This window comes from Neolamprologus brichardi, chromosome 17, assembly GCF_056152115.1.
Source record: "Neolamprologus brichardi isolate AB-2024 chromosome 17, ASM5615211v1, whole genome shotgun sequence".
In the NCBI taxonomy this organism is placed as follows: domain Eukaryota; kingdom Metazoa; phylum Chordata; class Actinopteri; order Cichliformes; family Cichlidae; genus Neolamprologus; species Neolamprologus brichardi.
This window is the reverse complement of record NC_142120.1, coordinates 12,746,642-12,761,547: the sequence shown is the minus strand read 5'-3', so window position 1 is coordinate 12,761,547 and position 14,906 is coordinate 12,746,642. Positions and strand designations below refer to the sequence as shown.

General features: G+C 41.0%; 1 protein-coding gene across 2 annotated transcripts in view; it reads right to left on the bottom strand.

Annotated features, from left to right (window-relative positions):
• Positions 1–3,670: 3,670 nt before the first annotated feature.
• The window catches only part of sema3aa (sema domain, immunoglobulin domain (Ig), short basic domain, secreted, (semaphorin) 3Aa), a 36,175-nt gene continuing 24,939 nt past the window's right edge, over positions 3,671–14,906 (bottom strand). For both annotated transcript variants that reach the window (XM_006780747.3, XM_006780748.3), the window contains 8 exons: positions 13,510–13,654; positions 13,192–13,411; positions 11,656–11,747; positions 11,518–11,559; positions 11,118–11,275; positions 7,890–7,957; positions 7,645–7,793; positions 3,671–6,497 (listed from right to left, as the gene is read on the bottom strand). In XM_006780747.3, coding sequence (XP_006780810.2) covers positions 5,781–6,497; positions 7,645–7,793; positions 7,890–7,957; positions 11,118–11,275; positions 11,518–11,559; positions 11,656–11,747; positions 13,192–13,411; positions 13,510–13,654 — 1,591 coding nt within the window. In that variant the 3' untranslated portion in view covers positions 3,671–5,780. The remainder of the gene's footprint in view (positions 6,498–7,644; positions 7,794–7,889; positions 7,958–11,117; positions 11,276–11,517; positions 11,560–11,655; positions 11,748–13,191; positions 13,412–13,509; positions 13,655–14,906) is intronic.

Below are 14,906 nucleotides of genomic sequence, written 5' to 3'. Positions count from 1 at the left end.
GAAGATGACCTCAGAGACCAGCATATTTCTTCTTTCACCTGATGTTGCTCGCTTCTTCTCTCTTCTTGCTCAGTGTGGCAAAATGCATCATACACCCACAGACAGTGTAATGATAGTTGCCTTGAAATGTTCCAAACAGTACTGACACTATCAACATGGTTTAGTTGTTCATGATTCAAAGTCAATACTCAAATTAGCTCAGTTGAAGCCTAGTGAACAGCTAAAGGACAGAGCTAATGGCTAACTGTCAGTCATAGCAGCGATGCCCTCCAAAAAGCTCATTTTAAGCCTTAATAACATTTACATTGGAAAGTTATAAAATAAATACCTCCACACAGTCATACTGAAGAATTAAATTAGCTGTAGAAAACAAAACGTCTTTTGCACCAGACTGTAAACATGTTCATTCATGCTTCATAGCTAAACACTTTAACATGGCATGTACGAGGTTGACTTACTTTTTGAAACGGCCCCAAGTGGTCGGTGCAGGAACTGCAATTTTTGAAACTTGCCTTCTTTTTTGAGCTGCTGCTTGACCACTGTCTGTACATATGCGTGCCAGTTCTTCTCACAGCAGCTTTTTACAAGTAAATGACAGTTGTATTTAATGGCTGAAACATTCAGGACTACATCCAGGGTATAGTAAGAGTTGAGCAGCACCCCTTGAGGTAAAACTGAGTTCAAAGAGAATGAAAAATTATAAATTGAGGGGAGGGAAAGCTGCACTGTATCTTTGAAATATACTAAAGTAGCAGAGAGAGGGGACTAGCAGTGAGCTCAGCATTTTGCTGCTATCATGTCCTGCCATTGACCTAAATCTCCTCCTCTCTCCTTGCCCACAGACTTTATTTCCCACAATCCCTTGGGCTAGCTCCTGGGCAAGAAGGAATGAGTCAGAGCTTCTGAGCAGTGCAGAGCCTACTTTCTAAAAGTCGTGAGGCGCTTTGGATGTGAATACACATATATTGCAAATGCACTAGCACATATCATGTACTTTATTTAAATAAAGTACAGTTAGCTAGAGGAAATCTGAATCTGGACGTTTTGACTCTACCAGTACCTACTGTAAAACACAATCTGAGATACTATTATAATACATTTGTGTGTAGACTTTTAGTAATACATTTCAAAAACTTTTTCGTTCATCTTTCACACATTATGTTGCTCTTACACTTTCGTAAGCAGTCCACAGTTTAAAAAAACTGGATTATCAGTACCACCTCCTGAAGAAATAATATGGTTTCAAATAGAAATGTAGCTTTAAGGCACGGATATGATAGGAGACGTTTAGAGGAAAGCCCTTCAGACAGTGAGAAGCCCCCTTGAAGCAAAGGAAAGAGGAATAAAATCACCAAGACATCCTGTTTCTACAGCTGAAAGTGAGTATCTTAAGAACTCAGACTGACACACAGGACATTCAAGGACAGTAGTCATGGTAACAGGAGCAGTAAATTCACAATGTGCATAAAACTTGAGGGGCAGGGAAACTGTTTGCACCAGTCTAATCACTTCAGCTGACATACAACATGCATGCACTTACACATCCACATGTTACCTTTGAAGTCATTGCACCTGGATTTGAATGGAAGCTATTTCTATCTATCTATCTATCTATCATAGCGTTAGGGTATAAGGGTATAAGGTGGTGGGCCAGCAGCGACCTCTGGTGGATCTTCATGAGAAGCATATTTGGGTCCTAGTTTAAGGCTGTCTATAGATGGCACATGATCACTAGAAAACACATAATTAACAATATTTTTAAAGAAAGACGAGCGTTGCAGTTTCAGGATATAGAGCAGGAAGATTGCTGATATTATAATAAACATCAACAATGCATCCACTCTGGCAAGTAGAAAGGTCAGTTTTGCAAGTCATCATAACTAGAGTTAACTCCCCAGAAAGCTTCAAATGTGGGTGTAGATGTTTGCTAGCAGTGAAGAGCTAGTTCAGTCAAGTTCCAGAAATAAAAATCTCACTTATCTCAAGTGGCATCGAGCCTTGCAGTCAGTTTCTATTGCACAAGTTGCCCCTGAGATTTTAGGCAGCATCACAACACAATAAAGGCGCATTCATTATTAAAGCACTATGCAGATTGCACTTTAAAAATGTAACACCAAGACATTCCAGCTTTCCAGAACAGGCAGATATTTGGACACTTGTCATAGTCGGGCACGCACAAGGGACAATATTTTGGTAACGATGCCTCAGTAAACAGTGCCAGTGAGCAGACATGCACAGAACCTTGCAAACTAATTCACCTAACTCATTATGTGCTGTGCCAGGGATATTCCAACTGTGGTTTGCCACAATGTCTGTGATGACTCTTTAAAACCAGAAGCTTATTATGCTAAACTTTTATTCCAAGAAATAGTCCCGATGGAAAGTGTTTTCTGCGAAGTTAATAAGCAGAGTTTAATACACTGCTGTGGAAATTTTAGCTATGCCCCCTTACCATCACCAGTAGAGCTTTCATCTGTATAAAATACACTCACTGGCCACTTCATTAGAGATACCTGTCCAACTGTATATTAATGCCAATTTCTGGCAGCAGCTCGATGCATTTAGGCATGTCAGTATGGTCAAGACTACCTGTTGAAATTCAAATAGAGTATTAAAATATTTCACCAACTGCTGATCTGAATGTTTTTTCCACACAATCACCTCTCGGCTTTACAAAGAATGTTGAGGGGAAAAAGGAAAGAAAATATCCATTGAGTGGCAGCTCTCTGGGCAAAAATGCCTTGCTGAATCCAGAGAAGGGCCAGACTGCTCCCAATTGAAAGGAAGGCAACAAATAACCCAAATAACCACTACTGAGGTATACAGAAGAGAATCTCTGAATGTCAGACCTTGAAGGAGATGGGCTTCAGCAGCAGAAAACACACTGGGCACCACTCTTTTCAGCTAAGAACAGGAAACTGAGGCTACAATTCATACAGGCTCGCCAAAATTGGGCAACGGGAGATTGGAAAAATATTGTATGGTCTGCTGAGTCTTTATTTCTGTTGCAACATTTGGATGGTAGGGTCGGAATTTGGCATTAACAACATGAAAGCATGGATCCTTTCTGCCATGTAGCAGAAGTTCAGGCTGATGGTGCAATGTGAACCACCTAGTTTAGCCAGTTTACCTAATGAAGTTGAGGATAAATAAACAGTGACTTTTCTCCAGAAATTCATCTTCTGTGTGGACGTTCCCAGAAGATGAATCCAATGCTGGTGGGTCTAGACTTCCAACATGACTTTAAATGCAGTCAGAAGTCAGAGTCACTTCTTCTATAGGCTCTCAAAATCTGAGAAAAGGCCATGCTTTTTTCCTTATATCGGTAATAAAGTGCCTGAATGAGCTGTTTTGGTTGGCAGCCTGCTGTGATGTCTTGAAAGGCTGGCCAGTCACCTCTCCTCAGGAAAGTCCAGCTCTGGAATGGCGGAGTGTAACGCAACAGACATTAAGAATATAAATTTTAGAGCATAACTTGAAAAAAACAAAAACAAACAACAACAACAAAACAGGTGTATACACACATGAAAGAATGAATCTACATGGTGTTATGAGCAGAAACCTGAGAGACACATTCCAGGGTCATGAGGGTGCCCTTGGGACCTTTAATTGTAGGAGGGTGAGGGAGGATCGAAAGGGGTTTTTTTGGCATGAATGAGAACAAAGACGCTTGTTCTTGTAACAGAGATGTTTATTTAGACAACTGAATGCATGCCAAAAAGAACTGTGTTACAGCAGTGGTAACTTTCAGCTCTCTCACATTTCTAACTCTGAGGGAAAGACCCGGATTAGGGACACAACAAACTTTTGAGCGTTGGTAGGGAACACTATCTTGCCCTAATTTATTGCATTGACACATTACTCTCGTCATGAACTCAGAGGGCGCGGGGAGACAGGAGGTACCATTGTTGAATCGAAGATTAAGGAGCTTGGACCTTAAAACAGCTTTGGCTAGGATATCATGAGTTGTTAATATCACTGTTTGGCAAAATTAATTCACACATTGCGTTGAGGAATTTTTTTTTTCCTTTCTTTTTTTTTTTTTTTAACCTCTCACACAAAACACGTAAAAAGACAATAAAAAAGATGCACTTACTGTAGGTAGCATTCACATGCAGTATAATGTGTCTTCTCCTCAGACTAGATTTAACATTTTTCTCCACTATTTCTTACAGAAATTCACAGCTAATGTTTTTCAGTTTGGGGAAATTATCTTACACATAATAGCTACTGGATGAAAAATGTTGATGGGATCGGGAGAAAATAAAAGAAGAGGAAAACAGTGAGATGATCTGGTATGAAAGGCAAAAAGAGACAAAATTGTGCTTATTGTTGGTGGGATCTCTGTCAGACGTTTTGTTTAATGAACACACAAAACCCTGCACTCGTGCTTCTAATTAATTCATGTTCAGCTCCCTCAAAAAGGGGGATTCCTTCTTGACACACAGACATCCGGCCACTTGGTCCATCAAAGATTTTTTTTTTGTTTTGCTGCTGTTGCCATTGTTTCTCCAATATACCGATGAGCCAAAAATACCATAATATCAAAAATAAATGCAACCCTTTCACAAAACAATGAGCAAATAAATAATAATCAAGTGGTGTTCTTGTACTGTATATGTACTGTATATACACAGAGAGTTACGTTTGTCGTATATATGTACACAAACAACTGGCAGTCTTGTTTCAGACTGGGCTTTTAGCATAGCGGACAACTGGGATTTGTGCCCTATAAATCCCAGAAAAAGCAACAACAAAATAACTTATACACAGAATCCTTGGGAGCAGAAGGGGTTACGCACACTGAAGACTACTATGTCGCCTGCAATTTTTGCCCCCCAAAAGTAGAAGCACTGGTTTCGAAAGGAAAGCAAATAAAATAAAAAAAGTAGTAACTTTTTGCTTTTTAGGAAGGGTGTAAAAAAAAGAGCCTCTTAAAATAATTAGCTTATTATTAAAACATAACAACAACATGCATGATGCTTTCCGAGCCTCAGTTGGAGAGGGTTATGATGAAGCACTTTTGCACAGTTGCATGACTTTGCAGTGTTTTTTTTTTGTTGGGTTTTTTTTTCATTTCTCCATCTAATAATGCTTCTGTCCTGCGAAAACCACCGGTGCCATCTGTGCGCATGTCGAGGCGAACCGCAGCCCCTCTGTGCCCTCCTGTGAGCGTGCTGCTCGTCTTGAATTGAAAGACGACATGAGAGGTTCTATTCTCCTCTCAAGCAGTTCTTCAAAATAAGAGTTTTGAATCCTTTTCTTTTAGCAGTTCACATGCTCAGGTCAAACGGGCCAGCGGGTCGCACTGAATTTCCGCTTCTTTCAACGTCTCCACGGCCGTCCTCCCAGCATGCTATGTCCATTTGCTTACCAACAAACACCTCACTAAACATTTTTTTTGTCCCGGTCTTATTTTAGTAGCTTATGTACAGGAGGTTGACGTGTCTGCCAGCCAGTATCCCAGGCAACCAGCATATCCTCACACATTTACAGTATGCATTCCAGTTTTTCAGTCCTCTTCTCATCTTTGTCCTTTTCACAGGTTGTGTGCTTTTGTGTCTGAATGAGAGCTTCACTGACGTTACATGTGCGGAGTTCATGTTTCTACCTAAAAAGTGTTTCAGATGTTTTGCTTTTTCTGCTGTTATGGAGAGGTCACTGAATCACACATTGCATCTATAGAACGTATTTGTGTGTTTTTGTGTGGATGCATGGGTTTGTGCTTGCTTGTGTGTCGGTCTGGTTTAATGTGTCCTTTTTTTTCCTTTTCTTTTTTTTCAAACGCTGCGTGGAGGTCTTTGAAGCTCATGGGTCCTCCTGTTGCGTCCCTTCTTATTTTCCTGCATCCGTCTCCACTTGGTTGCATGTTGGCTGCTCGCCCGAGATCCCCCTGCGAGCTGAGAACCAGCTAGCCTGGCCTGCCCCTTCTGGCCATTTTGGGTTTTCTGGTTGTTCTTAGGTGCCTCACTGCTCAATATACCCTTTTGGGTATTCTGACTGAGTGTTGGCTCTTCTACTGTTAGAGCTCCAGCCTGATGCCATGGCCGACTGAGAGGTGGACTGGCTTGCTGTTTCTGAGCAGTGGGAGCTAAAGCTCTAGGCTGTAATGCAGAGTTGGACCCGCCTGCGCTGTCAGGCTTGCCCTGACTGTTGCCGCTAGGTGTCTTCACCCTCTTCTGTTTGCGCTCTTTCTTCCACACTCTGTCACAAAACTCCTCCACGCTGTTTAGCTCTGGGTGGTCCAAGAGAGACAGGAAATCTCTGTACCACATCCTGTGCTTGGCTGAGTGACCTGCGCCACCTCCCGCGCCAGGAATTCCAGGCAGGATGTCACCCAATCTCTGGGTGGGGATGACCTGGAGGTTGAGGCGAAGAAGAGGCTGGATAAAGCCGTGTTCCACAGCCTGGCAATGGTAGACCCCTGTGTCAAACTGAGTGAGGCTGCGTATCAGCAGACCTTGGTCTGTACGCAGCACTCGGTCATCTAGCTTTATCTGAAATGAAACAAAGAGGAAGACAAAGAATACAATGGGTGAAAATACTGAAAAAAAATAAAGATGGAACATGAGAATGAACCAGAGTTTTTAAACGTACATATTCGATAATCTATATCAGAGATGTCTGACTCAATTAATTCACACTTGTCTTGCACTGCTCAAAAATACCCAAAAATAACCCATTAGAAAAACTTATTCCAGAAATTATGACCCAGTTACTCAGAAAAATCCATAAAGTTTGATGTGAGAAGTTTTGTGACAGAACTATACAATATTCCTTCTATTAAATTACACCCCCAAACCAATTTCTAATAATCAGATCAGGATTTCTGGAAGGAGATACTGCCATTTACCCCCCTTACATTCAGGGGAAGGGATATATCGCTACAGCTGGTATCACTTAACCGAGGTCACATCAGAAAAAGAAAACACGTTTTACATTATAATGTCAAATTTGGTCAGGAAAGAAGAAGAACAATGAACAAGGGTTCAAAGGAAATGCCTTGTTTCAGGCCTCACTGAATACATGAGTATTGGTAAGAAAGATCGAAGCAAACTCCAAAGGTTCCTTTCAAGCTAACGCTGCTTCACTCTGGAAAAACTACAGCTACATCAATCACCTGGGCTGTCAGCACAGAGTGATGTTGTCCAGAAAAAGTAGAAGCTGGCTTAAACTTAGCAGCAAATCATGCAGCAAGTGTGGGTGGGCACAGCAAATTCTTATTAGGTTAATTTCTTAGCTGAACACTATTTTTTGCTGAAACAGTAATATCCTTCCATATAAAATTATTAACGGCTGTGTTTCACATTTAATACACCCTCTGACTTGTGGATCTATTACACAGCTGGACTTTTTTGTATCGCATTTCTCTTTGCTTATTGGTACCTAAAATACCACGCCTAGAAAGGCCAGCTATAAAAATACAGCCGCAGTACAAAAGTTAATCTAAACACCCACACCCAGTGGTTTTCACCCTTTTGGGTCTCTGAGGTTAAAGATTAGAAGTGTCATAAGTCACTAGATGATGGAGCAGGAAAGGTGGAGCCCTAGATGGAGATATTTTGTCTGAAGAAATCTAACCATGTGTAATATATTTTGTAATCATCTAGCAGTATATTAGCAAGTCATCTTAGGCATACACACCTCGAGCTTGCGCTCGTCGTTGGGCTTCTGCAGTTGCCAGTAGATGAGCGCTCTTTGAGACTTGGGGCTGCACTCTAGAAACATACTGCTGTTCTCCACACCAAACACACTCCTGTCCTCCACGCTGTCCCCTAAGCCATCCATGTCATCTGCTCAATGCAAAGCACATGCAGACAGACTAATGAGACGCAAATGGCATGAGAAGGAGACAGTGTGTATGTGCTTGTATGAAATCTTTAAGGTACCGTGATGCTGAAGGTCTGAGCACTGGGAAAGAGGATCTCCATTTCTGATGTCTTGCCGTCTGGTTCGCCTGTGAAAAAACGACAGTGAAACTGAATGGAAGTGGTGGAAACAGACAGCTATGAGGACTTTTGCAAAACTAAGTACACTGCATGATTCAGTAGCTTGCAGCACTACCTTTAGCAGCAATAACTAGTTTTCTGTATGACTTCATCAATCTGTCACATCATTGTGGAGGAATTTTGGCCCACTCCTCTTTACAGCACTGTTACAGTTCATTCAGATTTGTTAGCATTCATTTAGGTCCAGCTCTCTTGAGATCAATTTCAATCAGGTTGAGGGCTGGACTTGGACTGAATCACAGCAACACTTTTCTCTTTTCTTTTTCACCCATTCTGTTACAGATTTGTTGCTATGCTTGGAGTCATTGACCTGTTGGATGATCTTGTCTTGGTCAAGCTTCAGCTGTCGGACAGATGACCTCACGTTTGACTCTAGAATACCTTAGTACACAGAGGAGTTCATGGGGGACTCGGTGACTGCAAGCTGCTTAAGTCCTGGGGCTGTATAGCAAACCCAAATTAATACCCCTCCACCACCGTGCTGGCTATTGGTTTATGGTGTTTGCACTGATATGCTGTGTTTGGTTTTCTCCAAACATGGTACTGTGCATTATGGCTAGTTCCAGAAGTCTAATGTTTTGTTCAAATGCAATTTTGCAAACCTAAGCTATGCTGTCATGTTCTTTTTAGAGTGAAGAAACTTTCTCCAGGTTATCACACCGCACAAGGCATACATATTTGAGTTCTTTTTCACTTGTACTGTTATCATCTTTACTGTCAGTTGGCATGCTAAATGTTAGGGTTGGAGATGTTGCCCTTAAAGTTTTTACAGTTTATCTGAGCATTGTGAGTTCTGACCCTGGGGTGAATTTGCTGGAAGACTGTGGAATTATGTGGAACCCAACTCTTTTCTGTACATAAACGAGTTTAACTGTACTAATTAAAGTGTATCTGGACAATCCTCAAAATGTTTAAATTACTGTCAGTTAACTCTTTTAACCACATGTAACTATTAGCTTCCAATTCCATTGCTGTAAGCTAATACTTGATTTCACAGCTATATAATTACACGAACAGTGACCAGATTTGACCTGCTTCTCCATAAAGTTTAGCTAACAGTTAGCCGACACTGTTAGCTAACAAATTTCACTTTTTATCCATATGCTATTTAGCCTTTAACATACACCATTAGCTAATAGTTAGTGGTACATTTAGCAAAAAAAACCCCAACAAAAACATCTTTTTAGTTACTGAATGTGTTGCAACTGTTTCATTTGTTGACCCATGTCATTAGATTTCTGTTTAATTTCTCCGTTTTCTTTATTGCAGGGTTATTACCTTACAATATAAAGCACCTTGAGGCCACTGTTGTTGTTATTTGGGGCTATATAAATAATGATTATAAATAATGAATAATGATTTTATTGAAAATCATTACCCATGCTATCAGGTAAAAACTGTTCAACTGTTATACTGTAAGTGAGAGATCTTAACCATTTATTCACTTTGCTTTTTTATTTGAATCTTTTATGAATTTCTTTTGGCTGCTACTACTAGTAAATTATACTTTTACTTAACTTATCTAAGATTAGCTTTGCAAGTATCCAGTGGTATATTTGTAACCTGGTTGGGAATCATTGCTGTACATGACAAGTTATTTCTTATGTACTTTTTTATTCCCACCACTTGGGGGCAATGTTTACCCAATGCCCAAGAAAACAGGCACTAACTCAACCTTTAACTCCACTGTTAAATCACATGGATGGAAAAAAAAACAGCAGAATGTAAGAAACATAAACCTGCTGAGCAGTGAAACAGTGCGCTTCATTGCCTTCCGATGAGCCGTTATTATGAAACACATACAGCATTGTTTTGCCCTTGAAACGCCTTGTAAAAGCAGGCCCAGTCTTTGTCCTCTCCATATGAAAAAATCTACTGTGTGATTTGGCTTTTTAATGCGATGGCAAGGCGTTTTCAAAGTCTGGCTTTACTGACTAGCTGTGAATGGCTCCCTAGTTCCTAGTTGTCATGGTTCAAAAAACGCTGATGGCCGTTGCAAAATTTAAATTGGGTGCAAGCCAAACATGAGGCAAGGGCTGGAAAGAAGAGAAAGAACCAAGGTAGGGATAAAAAGTAGAACCACTGAAGGTTTAAAAAAAAGACTAAACAAACAAAAAACCAAGATAAAAAATGCTCAGCGTGTTTGTGTGAATTCTCCACACAAAATTATGACCACTTACATCCCACTTTTTTCACACGTGTCCCTCGTCTGTACATTTCCTGGGCTAACATTCCTGTCTTTTTTGGCCATCTGAGCACGTGCAAGGTTGGGTGTCTGGTTCTCATTCTGGTAGCGAAAATATTTGCAGTGCAGTGGAGAGCTGAGAGAAGCCTGTCCCCACTTTAAACATGGGGTGTGCCACCTCGTCTGTAATCTTGCCAAGCTGGAGTATACCCACTGGCCTACTTCTGTTGGTGTGAGAAGTTCTAGATGAATGAGACGACGTGGGGGTGTCGTGCCATGTGTGTGTATGGGAGGGTAGTAGTGGTGTAGTGGTCAGCCTAATCCTGCTGGGTACAACAGAGGGTAATTTGAGGGTGTGTATGTCCCTCCTGGCTGAAGGGTGAAGTGGTCAGGCAGCTCCTGGTGGCTATAATTTATTGTGTTTGCTTGTCTTTGGATATTTGTGCATATTTCTTAATGCGTCTTGGTCGGCAGGATGATTGAAGCACAACTCAGAACAACTGTTACTGGCTAAGTTGCTGGATTGTACTTTCTTGGAGTGCATAATTAGTGCGTATGTGTGTTTAATGACTCAATTTCGTGCTGGTGTAATATTCAGATTACTTCCATGTTTAGAAGTTTTGGCATACAATGGCTATCTGTGTCTGTTTTTTGGAGTCGCCACACTTACTAATAAGCCAGTGGAGGTCTGACGCTAGAGAAATGAGGCTGCACATCAGGATGCCCTTGAGCATAACATTTAAAACCAATTGTTTTAAAGCCAACCAAAACAGCAGAATGCAGGTGTACTGATAAGTCCCAGGTGTGACTGCATGTGACGACATTAATACAGGATGTTGTTGAAAAGCAGCGTGCATGCTCAGCAAACCCTCAGAGGATACATAAAGGTTAAAGAAGGGTGTTTAGCGATTGTCGGCTCCTACCTCTTGGCAGTAGGAAAATATCTCGAGCACTCAGCACCGTCCCAGGCGCAGTAAGGGTCTCTGGCCAGGCAGCACTCAGCGCAAGCTTTCCCATACACTTCGCAACGGTGTAAAGACATCTGCGATACACCCAGGGCTGAGCCAAGGTACAGCTGTTGCTGTGGGAGTCAGAGAGAGAGCAAGGATGTAAAAATTAAATGTTCCTGTGCGCCTCAGTTGGAAGGGTTCTTGCAAAAAAAGAAGGTGCTTGTGGGTTTAGTTCTCAGTGGGCACATTCTTTGCTTATGGGTAACAGTGTATGTTTAAAGACCGAGAATTTCTCGCTTTTTTGTTTCACTTGGACCTTTACCCTTGTCAACAGCTTTTGGATTAATTACAAAGTGAGAAAGCAAGTTTTTACCTGCTTGGTGGACAGCTCCATAGCAGTGATGGGAGTAGGCTCCTGTACAAAGCAAATAAACCCCATTTAACACCACTTCTACGGACAATATGTGTTTTTATAGGAAGGCTATTAGCACGCAATTACAAAATGTCATACCCTAAAGACAGTCATCTCTTCCAATACAACCTCCTCGAGGTCATGCCAGCTTTCTCTGGGGATCGTCACCACCTTCAGCACTGTTCCTTTATCTGAAATGCAAAAGACAGCATACAGTTAGTGTACATGCAGGCCTGCGCTGGTCATAGATTAACATCTGTGGTGCATGTATGTACGGTTTAAGTAATAGATTAGAAATACGTGTGTGTGCCTTCTTCAAAATACATGTTAAGTGCAAGAAGAAACATGGAAATAGATCAAAAAATTAAAAACGATTAAAATAGATTCTCTGGAATCTTCGACATGCCTGACAAGTGCATTAAGCTCTCCAGCATATTTTCCTTTGTTCAGTCACTTTTCTTTCTGTTTGTTTTTTTTTTTTTCAGTCTTGCTCTGTCCAACGTCTGTGTTCTTTTACCCATCCTAATCTTTCTATTTTGTTGCCCAGTCTAAAACACAGCTTGTTCTTTTTAACTCAGCAGAGAAAAGCCAGCATTCCAGGACTCTCTTCATTGTTGACATTGAGACTGGTGTTTTTCAGTTGCCATTTAATGAAGCTGCCAGGTAAAGGCAGTGCGAGGCATCTGTTTGTCAAGCTATAGATTCTGATGTGCTCTTTCTCAGATGTGCACACAGAGGCCTCCCACTTCTCTTTCTATTCTTATTTCCTGGAACAATGATACTCTGTGAGTTTCAAAGAAATGTCTTTTCTTTGTCCATTACAATAATCCAGATGCTCAACTACCCAAACATTTTGCTCCTTTAATCAGCACAACAGTTTTCAGCTGTGCTAACATCACTGGGAAAGGGGTTTCCCACCGATCAATCAGCTTTATAAAGTTGATAAACTGGAATTAAGTACCACAAAGAACCGCTGGAACACAGGAGGGGTCTTTGTGTGCCTAGACAGATATTCCATTAAAAATCACTAATAATTTATGACTAACGGTCCTGCTAGTCGTTAGTTGTCTTTCCCAAAATTTCTGATTATTTTAATCCCATTTTAATTAAAAAGAAATTGAGCTCAGTGGTTCAGGCCAAGAAGTTAATCAGAATCAACTGGTACATCAACTGATCCCAATGCTATGTGATGATATCCTTTTATACACTTGGGTTGCAATCTCAAAAAGTGAAATTTGGATTCTGCGAGCTGCTTTGAAACCCATCTTCACCCAAGCTCCCCCTATTTCAACATAGACATTTGTTAGTGAGATCAAGCTTTTTAAGTGTATTAGATACTGATGCCAGTACACTGTAAATAAAAATTAAATTAAAAAATAAATTAAAAGTCGGTTTAAAAAAGGAAAAATATTATTGTAATTTTCCGTATCTGTTTTTGAGTGGAAATATCTGTAAATACTAAATCGTAAAAATCTATCTGTGGTTAAAAATGTCTTTAATTTTAAAACAATACACTGGACTTTATTTGAACTGATTTTGTTTGCAGTGTACGCCAAAAGTACTAATGGCGGACCGCCCTGGCGGTGAAATAAACATATAGAAGCACAATATTTATTGTATTTATCTGTTGCATACCTGTGCCAATGAACATGACATCATATTGCCCATCCTCTGCCTCCACTTTGTCCACCACCAGCTGGGTAAACTGGTAGTCCACGTCCGTGCGTACCATTATGGGTCGTCCCCCTATTGGGTGCACCGGGTTGTACATGGCAGGGTGACCCCTGGCGAAGGTGATGACATCATCCGGAAGGTCCTTCGTAGAATCGAAACCTCCAAATGTCTTGCTGGGGCACTGAGATCAAGACGTGATATGTTTGTTTCTTCTAATATCGTCTTATAATGTCTCATTATTACTTGTAAATTTACAACATTTTTGCTAAATTGACTTACAGTTCCAGGGCGAGGGTAGGGCACCCTCCCTTGGAAGGGCACCCACTGGTAGTTGGGTCCATCTCTGTGGGCATAGGGACCCAGGAAAACCCTCCTGATGTCTGCCATGTTGTACATACACACCGCTGAGCCTTTAAATATGTTACTGTGGAAGGAGAGAAAAAGAAATAAATCCAGAAGGGGTGAGTTTAAGGATCAAGAGGGGGAGGAAGCAAGAGGGTGGTGAAATAAAAGAGATGACAGAGACAAACAAAGGGGATTCGTAAATGATCGGTCACAAGACAGGGATTAGGAGCTTGTTAAAAACTGAAGAAAGACAACAAAATGACCCATCATCGCACAAAGACAGAGCGGAGCAAAGTTGTCATTACTTGAGTACAGCAATGACAGATTGGAACTTCTCTCTGATTGCTTCCAGCCTCTTGAGAACAGACAGGAATTTGGGCACACCACCAACAAACCAGGAGACCTGGTTCAGAGCATATTTGAAATCCCCTCCAATATTTTGTGAGCATTTGCTTGAGCCAGATGGGTGGATTTTGCTTTCACAAGGAAAGCAGGCAAGGTCGATCAATCATGCTAAAAAAGGGGAAGTGATGTGGATTTTACTTTTTCAATTTAAGCTCTTTCGCGGGTCATCCAGAAGACAGCAATTTGAGTCGTGAGTCATTAAATGGGAGAATCGGGGAGTTTCACATGAATATTCCAACATGCATACTCCACAAGAGTTATTAAATATTCTTGTGGAGATTATGACAGAATAAGCACAATGCTTGCAGTCTGTGGAGAGCGTGAAGTCTATAAACCTTCCGTCATATCTATTCATCTATTTCACAGTTTTATAGATTTAGAATTATTTACTTTATGAGGATAAATGCCCCCCAAATAATCATTCATTTACTTTCCAGGTGTCACATTTTACAATTACAGATTTTCTTTTGGACAGCAAATCTCCTTCACTTGCAGGAACCGAATGCTTCAAAATGATTCGAGATGTCCTTTGTCTTGCTGACTGCAATGGGAAGTTGTATCAGCCTAATTAGGGATGTGGCTGGCAAACACACAGCCGACAGTACTCCACAAAGCATGGAAGATGAATGGATTAGCATTTGAAAATGTTAATTACAGAGAAATTCAATTAACTCCAGGGGCAAAAAAAAAAAGACGCTCCAATATCTGTGCTTATGAAGAAGGGTGAAAATGTGTTTGTGCAGATACACACAGACACACGGAAAGAAGCATGCAAATTCACCCCTAGAATGCACACAGACACACACACACACACAGAGGTACACAATCAGACACTGATCTGTCAGTGGCAGCTTCTTTGTGCCTCATTAAGCAGTGATATTAAAAGCCGGTCCCTCTGAATCTCTGCTCTATTCATCTCTGAAAAC